General features: G+C 36.8%; 1 protein-coding gene across 4 annotated transcripts in view; it reads left to right on the forward strand.

Annotated features, from left to right (window-relative positions):
- The window catches only part of LOC111868914 (AP-2 complex subunit mu), a 19141-nt gene continuing 1609 nt past the window's right edge, over window positions 1–17532 (forward strand). The window contains exons 1-7 of one of the 4 annotated variants that reach the window (XM_023860008.2): window positions 1–80; window positions 755–968; window positions 3054–3216; window positions 6310–6528; window positions 8774–9044; window positions 13330–13563; window positions 14968–15079. In XM_023860008.2, coding sequence (XP_023715776.1) covers window positions 792–968; window positions 3054–3216; window positions 6310–6528; window positions 8774–9044; window positions 13330–13563; window positions 14968–15079 — 1176 coding nt within the window. In that variant the 5' untranslated portion in view covers window positions 1–80; window positions 755–791. Of the gene's footprint in view, window positions 164–271; window positions 614–754; window positions 969–3053; window positions 3217–6309; window positions 6529–8773; window positions 9045–13329; window positions 13564–14967; window positions 15080–17532 lie in introns of those variants that run through there. The other 3 variants (XM_023860007.2, XM_023860009.2, XM_023860011.2) reach the window with 3 other exon arrangements.

The following is a 17532-nucleotide window of genomic DNA, read 5'->3' on the forward strand; positions in this document are numbered from 1 at the left end:
GCGTTTTGATTTGACTGCTGCCGGAAACGAAAGCGGCCATTTTTGTGGGCGGAGATCAATATGGTGATGGTGATGGTGAGGTAAGACGTTTGGTTTCATGGTTGAAGTTTCGGCGGTTTCGGCTGTGCAGAAGCTGGTATGGTGTTTTTCGGTTCAGTCGGTGGTTAGCAGAAAATATTTGTTTAAACTTTCTTCTTGATTTTTTCGCAAATAAGTATCCTTTAGAAGAAAGAGGTTACGGTATGCCCAGATTTTGGTATTAAAATGCTCGTAAAAAATCTGTAAAGTGGAGGACGAAAATTCAGTTGTAGAGGTTTCTACAACTTCGCTTTCGTAAAATTAATGCTCGTACTGGAAATATGTGTATATTTTGCATTTAAAATGGTTGTGTTGTTTAGATATTAAGGCTTTGAAATCAAGAAGAGTGAGATGGATGAGGCATGTAGCATGCGTGATGAAAAATTTCAAATAGATACAGAAGTGTAGCTCGAAACTCCGAATATTAATGTGGATAACGTAGGTTCTTTTTTTTTAAGAGTGTGGAGTGGATTCTAATATTCATGTGTTTTAAGACTGTGGAATGGATTCTTCTGATTCGGGATAGGCTTCAGAGGTATTATCCTGTAAACATGGTAATGAGATTTGACTTTCCATAAAACACAGGGAGTTTCTTAAATGGCTCGATGAAACTAGTTTCCGAAGAGCAGTTGTCTGTGGAGTTACACATCTTTTCGTACAATTTTTTTTTTTTCAGGTATTGACAGTAGTAGCGCTACAAGCAACCCACTACCATGATTGGAGGTTTGTTTGTATATAATCATAAAGGAGAAGTGTTGATATCAAGGGTATATCGAGATGACATTGGGCGAAATGCTGTGGACGCATTTCGAGTTAATGTTATTCACGCCCGTCAACAAGTTCGTTCTCCAGTTACAAACATTGCTAGAACTTCATTTTTCCATATCAAGGTATGCCATTTGTTCAAGCCCAATGAGGGTTAATTCCTTAGTTCTTTAATGAGGTTATGAGTCGTGTATTCTGCACTTCATTTCAATATCAGTTTGTAGTTAATTTATCGAGTCACTTGATGGATTTGATTGAAATTTGATGTGAGAAAACTGCGCTATTAGTTTAAAGCATGTATTTGTTCAAATTAATCCAGTTGCACTATATGAGCACAACATGTTTTGTGATGGAAGGTGAAGTCATAATTTATGATGCGTGCTGAAGAGTCTTAGACACATGGTCGGTAATCACAGATTAGTTGTTCTTTTGGATCTAGAAGAGCTTTTGATTCATTTGAGAATAAAATACTTCTTGAAAGTTTTTTTGTCGCTATGGGATTTATGGTTAAGGGAGGAACATAGACTGAGGGTGTTCAAAAACAGGGTGTTGAGGAGGATATTTGGACCAAAGAGAGATGAAGTGACAGGAGGTTGGAGAAAACTGCATAATGAGGAGCTTCATAACTTGTACTCTTCTCCAAGTATAATTAGAATGATCAAGTCAAGGAGGATGAGGTGGGCAGGTCATGTAGCATGAATGGGGGAGACAAGGAATGCATATAGGATATTGGTGGGAAAGCCAGAAGGAAAGAGACCACTGGGAAGACCAAGGCATAGGTGGGTGGACAATATTAAAATGAATCTTAGAGGGATAGGGTGGGATGGTATTGATTGGATTGATCTGGCTCAGGATATGGACCATTGGAGGGCTTTTGTGAACACAGTAATGAACCTTCGGGTTCCATAAAATGCTAGGAAATTCTTGAGTAGCTGCAGAATTGACAGCTCCTCCAGAAGGGCTCAGCTCCATAAGTAAGTAAGTAAGTATGGGATTTATGGTGCCATAGAGAATGTTATTATATTTTACTGCACAAATAGGACACAGGAAGAATAGTTAACCCATTACTAATGTGTAATTAATGTATGTGTATGTGTGTAAGGGGCGGACCATAAAATCCGGCCATCACACTGCGACCTTCAATGATCTATTGTGCTTGCCCTTTCATTATTAATGTAAGTAATATAATGATTAACTCTGTAAAAGCCTTCCTTTCAAACACAGAGTCTTCTATGACTCTGTGCTTTGTCCTCTATATAGAGATGATTGAAAGAACTCCCATAAATGAAGGTGACGATGGCATTGCAAGTTACCCCCTTTCTGCTTACTGTTGTATTCCTCCCAAGCTCTCTCTGCCATGTGTCAACCAGTCCAAAGCATTTGTCACCAGCAAGGGTTATCTCATGGTTATCACTATCAGCATTCTATGAATGGAAGGGCTAGATGACTGGAGGAGAATGCTATATGAGCTAGTATGCTGGAGGGGGTAATATTAGTTGGACGGAGATGTGGAGGATGGAGTATAACATCATACGGGAGATTGGAGGGGATCAGTTCATGGAATTTCTTTCAGTAATCTGAAGATAATTTTTGTCATATACATATATGATTTTCCACAATTGAAGATCAATGGAGTAGCTGTGTATGAGAATGAATCTTAAAGTCTTAAATATGTGGATAAATCCAGAGGAGATAGAAGTAACCACATCGACCAACAGAAAACAAGAACTGCAGCATGTTGAATTAAACAGTGTATATGCAGACAAATAAAATGAATTATTAAATGTTCTATTCCAAACAAAGTGAAGGATAGTTACTATCCTATCTGACGATGGTGTATAACACACTGATATATTGGGTTTTTGGACTTTATCCATCATCGTGGTTGTTAAGATAACTAATAAAAACACGACGTTTCGGAAACTGGATCTGTTTCCGTCCTCATGTGAAGGAAAACACCTATTCTGTTGGGTCCGTTAGAAAGAGCTAGACTCAATCACTGGACCAAGTGATTCAGCTGACTGAATAGGATAGGTTGCAACTGATGCAGTCATTATACATACCAGAAAGGATATATCCTAATACATCCCTATAGACTGATAAATTATGAAATACAAATACAGTGATACAGCTTGAAGTGATAAAAAATACAGAGGTTTATGAAATTTGGCATAGACTGGTGTTTGAATGCTTTGTGTCTCTGTTTTCAGCGAGCAAACATCTGGCTGGCTGCTGTGACCAAACAAAATGTGAATGCTGCAATGGTGTTTGAATTTCTTCTGAAAATCATTGATGTTATGCAGTCATATTTTGGAAAGATTTCTGAGGAGAATATTAAGAATAATTTTGTTCTTATATATGAACTTCTGGATGGTAAGCTGTGATTTTGGAAATTCTATAAAGTATACATGCTTTTGGTGTCACTTTTTATGCAAAGGAACAGCTCCCTAAAATCCATCAGAAAGTTATACATGTAAAAGTGACAACCTCTGTTTTTCATACAAAACAAAGTACTGTAACTAAGATTATGGTCTTCTGGGTTGTAACTCTGCGTAGTTTTATGGGCAGATAATGAAGTTCTAGTGGAACATGCTGTATCAGTAACTGCTGGAAACACATGGTTTAATGTTTCAGTGCTGCCTGCATGCCCATTGGCTCCATAAACTTCATTGTTTATTGACTCTCAGAAAATTAAATCTAGGAACCTAGGAACTTGGCTACCTCTCCGTGCCCACAGCCTTTGAAACTTTTCATTTAGAGTAATGTGTGTCAAGTTGCTAAAGGGGGACAGAGCTGAAAAACTTCAACATTCACTTCTTCCATAATTCATAATTTATTTACATCCATAAACTGTTACACAAGTACAATTGGACAAGTCAGTTTAAGCTGTCTAAAACACTACAAGTCAACAACTCTTAAAAAGTTACAACATTATACACAAAGACTACGAACAATACAGTAATCTTAGGATCAATGTCCCCCAGCTGAAACTAGCAGCCAAGGATGACATCTCCCAACAATCCAATATAAAACAATGCATACACTTATAGCATCTATATACATCCACACCACATCAGAACCAACCAGAGCCAGCAATCTACTGTCCATCATTGTTATTAAAAAACTCCTGCAGAGAATAAAAACAGTTTTGTACTAAACAACTTTTGTATTTATTTTTAAAAACTCCAGAACTTCTATTCTTTTTAATTCAGGGGGCAAGCTGTTACGTATTTTAATTCCCATGTTAATTGCACTTATTTTGCAACGAAAAGTTTTTTTTTGCGTTATGAAGCAAACGGCTTTATATGTGTGGTCTTTTGATCTAAATGCTTTACGTCTACAAATTGTGTTCTACCAGTAAGATGTGAATTCATCCATGAGTGTATTTTCCCTCTAAGTTCATACACCTCCAATTTGGCAAGCAGTAATTCATGATTTATTACATCAATGGCCTTAGTTAAATCTAAAAATATGCCCATAACTAACAGCTTATTATCTAATGCTTTCTTGATACAGTTTCTTTATTAAAACTATCACAATAAAACTATATTAAGGTCGTTAGTCATTGTTTACATTCCCTACAGAACAGACAATACTTTGTACTTTAACTAAATAATTAACATTACTATTACTACATCTACATCACTAGCCTCCAAAGCAGTTTATTATATATACACAAAATATAGAATACTCTAATTTGTCCGTGGGAACACATCAAAATCACAAAAACCAACAACTGACTCGATGATGTAAAGCATCACTCGAAGAATTTTTTTCTTGTTTTATACTATAACTTTTGTTTTATATTGTATATTTATTGTATTTTTATGCCAAGTATTTTAATATAATTAATATTATTGTATCCAATTGTAATAGTATTGCAGTTCAGTGGTATATATATATGTTAGCCATGTACTTGCCTGTTGTGACAGTTTTAATAAGGAAATTGTATATTATAACAACAGGATGCATGAAATGAAAATTATAAATGCTTTCTGGATATCCTCTATGAATTGTGTTGCTGTATTGTTAGATTTCTTCTCTCCGAAGCCATTTGAGCCTCAGATATCATGTTGTGTTTGTTTAAGGAGGTCAGTACTCTTTTATGTATTAATATTTCACGAATTTTGGAAAAAAGTGGCAAAATTGAAATTGGTCTATATTTGGAGATTTCCTGTTTCCCACCATTTTTTGTGAATGGGCTGAACTTTTCCAATGATGCAGTCCATGCAGAGGCTGTATAAGGAAAGCCAGTTGGAACTTCCAGTCAGTTGAGATGTAAGGCAGTCACCAGCCAGCGAGGATGAAAGATGCTGAACACTGGAGCTGATAAATCTATGCTGTTGGGACCCATTACTAAATGATGACTAGTGAAATAAACAGATGGTTTAGCATGTGCTGTAGTGATTTGTGAAGTCTGTGAATTAGCAAGAGTGCTATAGTTCAGTAAATCCAATTACCAGTCCAAACCCTGTGTCTAGTCACTTAACATATGACGGTATGTATCCTTAGAAAATGGAAAGATGTCACTACTGAGACAGAATGTTTTGAAATCCGTATTATGAGAGAATCACAAGACCTTAATTGACCCAGATCGTAAGTATGTATCACCATGTTAATTTCTGTCCCATACAGATTTTTACGTGGTATAGCTACTAAAATGTGGCATTCTGATACATCACATTTATTTTTGTGGACATTCTGTATTACGTGGTGTGAATGACCGTATTAAGTGGATCTCTTCTCATTGTGGTTTGGTGATGGCTCTGGATGGAGGAGGCAGGCACTACATATGGAAGGGAGCAGTAAATATACTGAATAAACTGTTGTGGATAGAATACAGGAGGTGGTCCTCTGGTTTGGTTGTCTGGTGGAGGTTGACAACTTCTAACTATAAGAAATGGACATGCTATGAAGTGTTACATAGGGCCATAGACTTGGATAAATTCTTTGTAATGATATAAGCACAGAAAATTGACAGGAGATTGGAATTTGAAATGTTAGAAGTCTGTATTTATAGGTTTGGTTCAGTGAAGTTAATAAGAAGAGATGCTTTGAAGCATAAGTTAGGTTAACTGGAAATGCATGGGACCAGATTGGACAAGTTTTGTGATAATTCAGGAGACATTTGTCTATAGAGAATCATGACAGTTAAGAGATTAGAGTTTGTTAAGTGATAAGATGTCATATATCAGGGCTGGCACAAAACCTTGTAATTTCTTATAGTAGAAATAATTCTCAAGTACTGATCTATACATCCACTCCCCCATATGCCTTCAAGGCTTAGTGCTTAATTAGTCAAGCACAGGGACAACTTTACCTTACCTTTTACTAGAATACTGATCCACATATAAAATTAAATTAAATTCAATATGGTTTATGGATACTTAAATGCATTTTGGTTCATTCATTTTTGTGTTATGGTATCACTACATTATACATATGTTTAAATTTGTTTGGAAACAGAAATCTTGGACTTTGGATATCCTCAGAATTCTGACACTGGAGTTTTGAAGACGTTCATTACACAACAGGGTATTAAATCACAGACAAAAGAGGAACAGGCACAAATCACATCTCAGGTTACTGGACAGATTGGCTGGCGACGGGAAGGAATTAAATACAGACGCAATGAACTTTTTCTTGATGTTTTGGAGTATGTCAATCTTCTTATGTCTCCCCAAGGTAAGATGCTGCAAAGAGCATTTGGTAACATATTTCGTTTATAATAACTTTTAGGAATTTGTCGGTTCAAACTTTCCTTCAAATGTTCAAAGTGACACAAAAAGATTCTTAACCTAACTTCCGTGTTTGGTAAGGAAAGGCAGGCTTACTTTATTACTCCATCCTTGCTGTGTGTTTGCCCGTGTAATAACTTTTGAATCAACAGATAGATTATGATACTTGGTGTGAACATCATATCATTAGGGGCCTACTCACATTTGTATTTTCTAATTTCCTAACATAAGTAGTATGATCACTGGCCACATGTGTTTTTTTTTTTTTGTGGTAGACTCATTATGGCCGCGAAAGTTATGGTCCTGAAATTTTGTATGGCTTTAAGTCTTTGAAATGAGCAAATATTAATAATTTTGTTGCATGCAAAATGACAACACAGCAGTAGTGCTTGCTGTATATTTGCATTGCCATAAATTAATGATTTCTTGTGTTAAAACTAAAGCCTGGCAGTGGAATAAAGTTTGAGCTTTTGGGCTAGTTTGAAATAGTACAAACTGTGCTATTTGAAATCATGCACAGGTATTTGTCATTAGGCTGTATTTATATACAGAGTCTTCCTACACAAGATTGTACTTTTGAACAATCACTTCACTTTGAGCTAGCATTGGGGACATGTTGCATGCCAGTGGAAAAGGAACCGACAAAATATCATGACGATATGGGGAATGCAGAAACCACGTGTCTGTGACACATGGATGGGTCAAGCAGGGCTCGTTATGTAGCCCTCTCAGTTGCCTGATTTGACTGGCAGGCTTCTTTGCGGGCTATGTAAATGATCAGGTACATCAGCCCCCTGTTCTGTTAACCTAGATAAAAATAACTGTGAGTGTGGATTGTTGCAGCTGTTGCTGTGAATAAGATGGGAGAGCTGGTACATTGTATTATGCAGGGACATGACAGCATTTGTGAAACAGGAATATGTATGGGGAAAAAATGTCTAATACAATGCACTTTACTTCGTATTTAGCTCTATTAATGCCTGAGCTGTGATTGTTGAAAATTGAAGTTTGGTTTAGAAAGACCCTACATTTATGACATATTTTATCCATTTTGTGCATATTTATATTTGTATCGTCAGTGACTGGTGGTCAGTTGTAGCTAACCATGACATATTTTGAATACAGGCACAGTGTTACCCTGGTAATTAATATACAGAACTGTTGACACCGTGTGAGATGATTTTTATCTGGTAGCTGTTAGGTAGCAAGGATTTATGTCAGTGGAAATTATGGATACAAATATGCAGCTAAATTATATAAATGCTAATTTATAATTCTGGCTATCCATTGTGTATAAATGAAAGCATATAGAGGAAATAAGGTGTCATAAGATTTTTCTTTATGGAACTTTGTATTAAAACAAAATATTGATTCATACTTCACTTTTAAACTGTAATGATGTGATTTATGTGATCCTTTGTGATCATGACTATTGAAGTTTAGAAACTGAAATGATACTGTGTTTGTAAGTATAAACAATTTTGTGATGGATCCTTTGACTGCCTCTGTGGTCTGGTGGTCAGAGTTCCTGACTACAAATCCAGAGGTCTGGGTTCGATTCCTGGCACTACCAAATTCTCTGAGAAGTAGTGGGTCTGGAATGGGGTCCACTCAGCCTCATGAGGATAATTGAGAAGCTATTTCAAGGAAATAGTGGCCTCGGTCTAGAAAACTGAAATTAATGGCCATCGGGATTCATTGCACTGACCACGCAACACCCTCTATCCGCTAAAGTTGACACTAACTTCTCCGACAAACGGCGGTTGCTCGGTCAGTATAGTTTCCTTGCAGACTAAAACCATGGAGTTTGTTTTTGTTTCGATGGATCCTTTGTCCATGATAAGAGTTTTTTGAATGTATAACTAGTTGTTTCAGGAAGAAGACAATAAGTTAATTTCACTTGTCTTAATCGTGTAACATGTATTTGCTAATATGCTGTTAATTTTGCACTCTGAAAATTTGAATAGTGTGTTAGCACTATTGAAATGTGCAAACAGAAGGCTCTGGTATAGCCATTTATCTTTATTAGATTATTGCTTCAGATTGTTTGACTTGAAATAGTTCAATGTATTTGAATATTTTTCTATATTATATAAATAGTGAGAACCAGGTAGAAGCCTGTTTGTTGTAGTTTTATATGCTCGTGCATATCTTCTTTCTTTAAGGAAAATTTGCTTATAATATTATTTTAGGTCAAGTTCTGTCAGCACATGTGGCTGGAAAAGTTGTCATGAAGTCGTATCTGTCGGGAATGCCAGAATGCAAATTTGGGATCAATGACAAGATTGTAATGGAAGCAAAAGGAAAGGGTCTAAGTGGTGGCACTGATGATCCAGCTCGATCTGGAAAACCAGTTGTAGTGATTGATGACTGCCAGTTCCACCAATGCGTGAAGTTGTCGAAGTTTGAGACAGAGCACTCCATTAGTTTCATTCCACCTGATGGAGAATTTGAACTGATGAGGTATGCAGTGTTCTTGTTATGCCAATCTGCAATTTCAAGCGTAGCCTGTGTGTTCATATTCTTCTGACAATACAAAATTTCATCATGTGCTTGAATCAAAATGAAGTCTTATTGCATTTACCAGGATTTTGACTCTTTTTCTCTCAGCCATGTGCACTTCTCAGATTGTGCTAATAAGCATGTAGTAGGCTTTGTGCAGCATTTATTTTGTGCCTTTTCTAGGGATGGTATTGAAGTCATATTGTTATAGCCAGGAAAAATTGCTTTATGCATTACAGGCTTTTTCTTTTTTATTTATTATCTCACTACAAGTAGCTGTTGGGAATTAAGTATAGTGACAAGCGTTTAGTTTGTTTCTACCATGTTGATTTAAGTAAACTTTATACGTATTATGTGATGTGCTCTTTCTAGGGTCAGCTGTCTGTAGGAGTGAGAAGAATTAAAAGTTAATAGAAATCTCATGCCACTGTGATTTGAAATCCTCGAAGAGTTGGGCAACATATGACTAGAAATGAGGAATTTAAGATGCAAGAAGCAAGCACATTCTTATCTTCTAAACTTTCTTATATAGAAAATATCTTCCATCACACACAAATTTGAAAACAATGTACAAAATTATAATTTGTCTCTGATGCCCTTTTTTTAAAAAGTAACGTAGGTAGTTAATCCTTTAAAATGTGGCAGCATCCAGTTATCAGAGGATGACAGTAAAAAGTAAAAATTATATTCCTGAATAGCTTTATGCCCTTTGGTTCAGAATTTTTCATCTTCCTATCGCCTATCAAAAAATTTAAAGATTAAAATACAGCCAAATTTACTCTTACCTCATGTATTGTGTCGCTATGAAACTTAGTATCACTTCTAAAGTGATGAGCATGAACTGAAGATGTTTGAGAAGAGAGCAGTGTGGGGAATATTTGGACCTAAGATGAAGTAACCTCATGGTGGAGAAAATTGCATAATGAGGAACTTAATAATTCTTACTGGCCATCTGATATTATTAGGGTGATGAAATCAAGGATCAGAACAGTGAGATGTTGCGTGCATGGAAGAAATGAGCATTACAAGTAACATTTTTATTTGTATTCTGGAAGGAATACAGTTTTGTGTGCCTGTCTCATCTCCCTTATACATGCCATCAATTTCTCCTTCCTTTGTTTACCTTAATATTAGGTGGAGATTACAAATACTGAGGGTGTTTGAGAACAGGGTGTTGAGAATATTTGGACTGAAGAGAGATGAAGTGACAGGAGGTTGGAGAAAACTGCATAATGAGGAACTTCATAACTTGTACTCTTCTCCAAGTATAATTAGAATGATCAAATCAAGGAGGATGAGGTGGGCAGGTCATGTAGCACGAATGGGGGAGACGACTGCTTATAGGATATTGGTGGGAAAGCCAGAAGAAAAGAGACCACAAGGAAGACCAAGGTGTAGGCGGGTGGGCAATATTAGAATGGATCTTAGAGAGATAGGATGGGATGGTGTGGATTGGGTAGATCTGGCTCAGGATAGGGACCAGTGGAGGGATCTTGTGAACATGGCAATGAACCTTTGGGTTGCATAAAATGGTAGGAAATTCTTGTGTAGCTGCAGAATTGGTGGCTCCTCCAGAATGGGTCAGCTCCATGAGTAAGTAAGTAAGTGAAGAGTTAGTCAGTCAGTGGAGTCTGTTGGTGAGAGGCTGAGTTAGTGATTTGGTTGGTGAGTTAGATAAGTGTTGGGGTTCAGTTGTTGTGGGCTGTTGCTGCAAGAAGCTGGTAGCCAAGACAAGGGACAGCTCAGGAATCTAGAGGAAGGGGAACGTCTGCCGTTGGATACCATTACCAGAAGACTGGCGAAGACACTGCAGGCTGAGAAGACTTAAGTGTATGCTCTAGTGTACTATAAAATATGTAAATTAGTGAAACAGTTAATAATTACTTGTAGTCAAGGATTTGTAAGAGTTCAGTAAATCCAGTTACCAATCCAAACCCCATCTGTGGTCACTCTGTCATGTGATAATATTCAAGAGAAAGAGGTTGGCTAGTTTGCTACAGAATAATACTAGAGGAGAATGTAAGTTGATCCCTAGTCCAGATGATATGATGCACAAAGTGGCAAACATCACTGGAACATGGTATGCAGTTGTTATATGTGTTGTGCATTGGTAGATGAACTTTTATAACATAACTAGAAATTAGGAGGTTAATCCTGAAGAGCACTTCAGAGACATAGATGTAGTCAGGAGGATAATCTTGAACTGGGTCTTAAAGATGTGTGGTGTGAGGGTGTGGACTGTATTGATTTGGCTCAGGATAATTTCTTGTGAACATGATATTGCATATGAGATTTATAGTCGTATAGCAGTGACTTATGAAGAGTACTACCTTTTGTGAAGTAACATCATGTAGTCTGGTAGATTCTAGGTTAACGATGAAACCAAGCAAACAGGGCTCTGCTTTTTGCTTGCTTGGCTTACTCTTTGACCCTGAATCCACCAGACTAACTCACTCCAAGGTTCTGAGCCCTTCTTAAAAAGTAGCCAGTTTTGCAGCTACTCAGGAATATCCCAGTGTTTTATGGAACCTGAAAGTTCATTAGGTAGTTCTTTGACCAACTGAGTGACTAACAGGCTTCTCAAGAAGGGCTGTGCTCCATGGATGAGGTGGCTGTGTAACTGGTAGATAGGTGCAAATAGCCTTTGCGGCTGATCTGCATGATGCCTGCTGCTACCACTAACAAATAGCAATTGTGCCTCGGTTCACTTTTCATGTAATGCCAACTTTCTTCACGTTTACTTTATCTCAGATTTGTTGGCATGCCTTTTCTATTGTGATGAGTGATGTGCAGCTGTTTTTGGTTTCTGTTACGTAGATCCAGAGAGTTGAGGCATGAAAAATAATCGTTCATGAAGAGCTTGTCTGACACTCTTCACTTTTTTATATTAAATGGAACAATGTTCCAGTTATAGGAATGATTTTTGCAGTAGCATTCACTCGTTGTTTAATAAGATAAATTGTCGTGTTTTGTGTGTACACACACACACACACACATACACATACATACACCTGTTACAAAGATTGTACATTTTTATTTGATTAATTTTTTATTTTTTGAAATGTTGTGCCAAAACCCCACTCATACCTTGAGCTTCACAATTACTTTGTCATTGGCCAAATGTTGGTATTCTGTTAGATAGTTCATTGTGGAACATATATCATTTAAAGGAGTGAAAATATTCTAGCAGAACTTTCTAACCCGTCATGATCTGGAGTCATGTGTAGAGACTGGTCATGTTTTGTGACAGACAAATAAAATAGGGTATATGTAACATGTTAGTCAACCAGCACCAACAGCAAACATAGTCAAAAGTAGTTATATGGTGGTGTCTGATGTAACAAGACTATTCAGCTACAATTGCATCCCTTTCTTTTGTTGCTTCTACCATACAGTGCTTGATATTTTGGAACGTTCCTATCACTGTGTTGCGATAAATGACTTGTATTCGGTATCGTGTTTCATCTGATATGAATTAAAGATGTTGCTATGATGTTAGCAGTGAAGCATCTAATTTTTAGATGTATCAAACCAAAGTCTGTAAGGTCCAGAACATCAGTTATGGACCATCAGTTCGCACTCATAAGTCTAACAAGTAATACACCACCTGGCGATAAAGTATTTTTGTGGATCAAAATTGAGGACATTTAATGTAATGTCATTTGGTTAAAATATTAACTGATTGTACACTTTAAGCACAGATCACTGTGGCCTGTATGTTAACTACAGGTTCTGGTTATGCCCTAAATTTGCAGATACAAAAGCAAGTGGTATTGTAGAAAGGGTTAAAGCATGTACCATGTGAATTAAAGATGTGAGAGATGAAATTCTGTCTGTGTTCTATTAGTTATTTTAGGTATATGAATTTTTACATTTTAATTGCAGTTGCAAATAGTAAACTTTGTGTTTTAGCTAAGGAAAGTAATGATTTTATGGCTGTGAACTTTTTCTTGCAGCATATAAAGAACAATTTTGATATAACTTTATTTTTCGTCACAGCACAACAGTATCTAGGTCAATACCCAACTATGCCTCACTGCATGTTTCGGCCATTAACGGCCATCATCAGGTGAATACAAATCAACAAACATATACTATTGAACTGTAGTAAAATTAGATACAATGACAAAATAGTTAATTCTGGGTATTGACCTAGATACTCCTTAGTTGTTGTGACGAAAGGTAAAGTTATATATTGTAACACAACAGGATGCATGAAATGAAGATTAACAATTTTGATTTTCAGGTACCGAACAACAAAGGATATCTCCTTACCTTTTCGTGTGATTCCATTGGTTCGCGAGGTTGGCCGCACTAAAATGGAAGTGAAAGTTGTTTTAAAGTCAAATTTTAAGCCATCATTGCTGGGACAGAAGATTGAAGTGAAGATCCCTACACCTTTGAATACATCAGGTGTTCAGTTGATTTGCTTGAAGGGAAAGGCTAAATATAAAGCATCAGAAAATGCCATTGTTTGGAAGTGAGTCGATTTTATGATTTATCTGTATAATAGTCCATTTCCAGGGTTGAAGAGTAAGCTAAGCTGAGCTTGCTGCCTGCACCTGCTAGTTTCTTTGCGTAGCTTACTCTTTGACCATGAAAATTGAGGCTGTATATTCCTCTGAAACATCAGACAGTCCCTGGACTACACAGTGTTACAGGCCAGAAGAACATAATCTTCATAGTCACTGCCATGAGAACTTCAGATGCAACATTTTTTACTGTATTTATTAAACATCATATGTCTCTGAAAAGAGATGTTGCACATAATTTTGGAAGGCAAAAGAACTTATTAACAGTTGATAATTGCCATCTGCTTCTTTACACATATAGAACAGAAGAAAATTACTCATACATTTATATCCATGATATGTATACAGTTGCTGTCTTGTAGTGCACTCAATTTCACCTGTTACTTCACGACATGTTTCGGCGACATAGTGCCATCATCAGGTGCCCTAATTACACTAATCTATTTCATTGCTTGCCTTTATAAAATTATTTAAAAAGTGCGTATTTGTCAACTGTAATAAATTTACACACACTAAAACTTGTTAAGATTATTCATCTTATGTGTGTTAATTCAAACTCGTGTATTGTATGGTTCTTCCACTATGGGAGTCGTTTTTCCTTTTTTTTTTTTTNTTGTAAGAAGGGAAGACACATCAGAAGACACGGTTTACACAGAATATAAGAAAAACGACCCCCATAGTGGAAGAACCACATGCACAGACTGGTAGCCAGAGCCTTGTAATGACTGTGTGAATAAGAGCTGTTGGTATTACTGCCTATGACTCATGCTGCAACCTTCATAGAATCTGATGATGGCAGTGAAGAATGTAAGAAAGAACACACATTCACAGGGATGCATGACGTGGATGTTATTAACTGTTTCTTCCAAATGACAATAACAGATCTAATAGCTTATCAGCAAGTAGAGGATATGAAATGGAAATTCTCAATCAGATTTTCTAATGCTATGTAATGTTAAGATACTTTTAGGACTTGTTTCGGTCATTGTTGTTCCCTTTTTCTGTGTATTAGCTTGAATATCCTGATGAAACATCTGCACTTTAATTTTGTAGCAGACAGCTTATCTGAGCCATGGAAATGTGATTGGTTTGTGGTTGAATCCATATGATCTCATACATTTTTACCTTGTACACAATACTGTCATATCCTCAAGTTCTTGTCATCTGTGCATAATATGCATCTAAAAATTGTAGCACATATTTTATTAGAAACTTGAGAACTGATTTTTCTCAGCAGAGTGCTGTTTCAGATACCAAGTCAGCTGTACAGTACTCATTCACTTGCAGAATTTGCATGCTCCTCAGACTTGATGAACTGTGCAAGCTTCAGTTTTGATATTTTTTTTTCCCAGGATCAAGAGAATGGCTGGTATGAAAGAAACTCAGTTATCTGCAGAGATTGAACTTCTTGAAACTGATACAAAGAAGAAATGGACTCGACCTCCAATTTCAATGAATTTTGAGGTAGGCTGATTATCAGTGATCCAGATCATTTAATGGGTGAGATCATATTGTGGAACTGAGGTATAATGGAAGACCAGTAAACATTAAAATACTCAGCTAGGTATTATAAATATCAGTATGGTAATTAGTTTTTTAAATCATACAGATTCTGTAGTTGTATATGATGACTATTACCTTATTTTATCCAGTATAAGATGACTGAACAATATAAGACAATCTCCTCTTATAATTTTATGTTTTCAGAAAAACATATCAGTATTAGAATTATCCCTGTTTGCATAATGGGTCTTCATTCTGCAGTTAATTATAACAATGTTCAGAGATGTGTGAATAGTAGTATTTCAACATTAACATTAGCGTCTGCAGATAGGGACTAGGCCCAACTGAGTAGGTTTTTACCTGAGGATGGAGACAGAGTCAAGCCTCTGAAACATTGTTTTAGGTAAATAGGACAATGGGTAATATCCAAAAAACTGAATCATTTATTAACATATTTTGTTAGTACAGAGGCAGAAAGAGAATATAAGTAACAGTGTACAAACTACATTGATAAAAATGTACAGATAAGTAAATAATGTCATGTTGCATTTTTACTTTGCTGACTGAAGAGTTGTCTGCATCACTGATTTCCACCCTCAGGATTCATACTGTTAGATTAATAGTACTTCGAATTCCATGTTCAGTTGACTGATGAGATGACTCTCCGTGCAGTTGTTATCTGCTTCCCAAGCAATTGCTCAGATGGTTTCTTTATGGAGAATATTACTGATTTTCTAAGTTTATAGTCTTTATCACCACAGATTTCTAACTTTTAACATCAGTTGTGAAGTTGGTAGGCATATCAAAGAACACAAGTGTGTATCTGTGTTTCTTCTTTAACTGTCAAGGTAGTCATTCTTCTGGTGTAGACAGTTCACATGCCAGTCATGTGTAGTCCATGGGAGGCTTCTGTATTAATTCTGTTCTCCATGATGATACAGTTCCATAAATCTGATGATTCTTCTAACCTGTTATGGGATCTAGCATGATGATGCCACTTCTGTGTCTTCATATGTATTGTCTGCTGTGAGAAACAGTGAGCCCATATACGTATACAGGGTGTTTCACGACTTTAGGGCATAACTGCAGGAGGTGATTTCCTAGGTCTTTGTGGTCAAAAAAGTTCATATAAACATGTGTTCGATTTTGGACGGTTACAGAGTTATGACCGTTTTAAACTCAGAATAGAAGGTAACCATTACTGACAATAAACGGAACAAAATAATAAACCAGCATAATACATCATACATTTAAAGTATGAATGTAAAGTTAACTTCGTGATATTACCTTTAATTTGAATTGATTGGTGCTTAAAGCCAATTTTCGAAAATGTCACCGCCAGACGCAACACAGGCTGCCGCTTGGTTGTGAACCGCGCTGGACATACCAACCCCCCCACCCCCCACCTCAGGTAGCTCTCATGTGTCGAGATAACGAGAACNCGTGAAACACCCTGTATGTTAGTCAAGTACAAAGGTAAGGACTTGTTTGTCTGTATCTTTATATCATTCTTGTTTGGACCCATGAAAGTAGTACGCATTAACCATTCTTCCACTTTTCTCCTGTGTCAGACACTTTATTTGGGAATACCAAATATTCATGCTGCAGTGTGATTCTTGGATACTTTTGCCTGCTTCATGACCATTGATTAGAAGTTCTTGTCATAGGTTCAAAACACATTTCAATATTTTAACCTCTCTCTTCAACATGGTCACTTATGTTTATACCACAGCAGTCTACTGCACACTGCAGTGTTTGGTTTTTCCTATATTATAAGCACTTACTTACTTACTCATGGAGCTGACCCCTTCTTGAGGAGCCACCAATCCTGCGGCTACTCAAGAATTTCCCAGAATTTTATCTAATCCGAAGGTTCACTGCCATGTTCACAAGAGCCCTCCACTGGTCCCTGTCTTGAGCCAGATCTATGTATTATAAGCACATTTCCTTGAACTTGAAAAAGAATAATTGAAACAGTTGTATTACCTGCTCTAAATATATATCTTCATAGTAACACTAGTTGTGTGGAAACATTGAATCCAATGTAGTATTTTCTAAGTATGTGAGTAAGAAATCCCATGTTTTTTCAGATGCCAAAGTATAAGAAATATATTGTCTTAATATTCAGGTAAACATATCTGACACATCTGATATTTTTCTTACCAGGCATTTTTTTAACCATGGTGTCAGAATAATAGGTTTGATATGTGGCATACATTTTGGTTAACTGAGTTGCACTTGCCCCTGCATAGATCAAATATTGCAAGTTATCACCAACAGATAGGGGCACGCGGTAGCGTAGTGGTTGAGGGGCTATGCTACAAGCCGGAAGGTCGCGGGTTCAAGTCCCGATGAGGTCATTGGATTTTTTTCAGTTGACTTAATCCTTCCAGCTACACTAGGTCCTCGGGTTT

This window comes from Cryptotermes secundus, unplaced genomic scaffold (assembly GCF_002891405.2).
Source record: "Cryptotermes secundus unplaced genomic scaffold, Csec_1.0 scaffold753, whole genome shotgun sequence".
In the NCBI taxonomy this organism is placed as follows: domain Eukaryota; kingdom Metazoa; phylum Arthropoda; class Insecta; order Blattodea; family Kalotermitidae; genus Cryptotermes; species Cryptotermes secundus.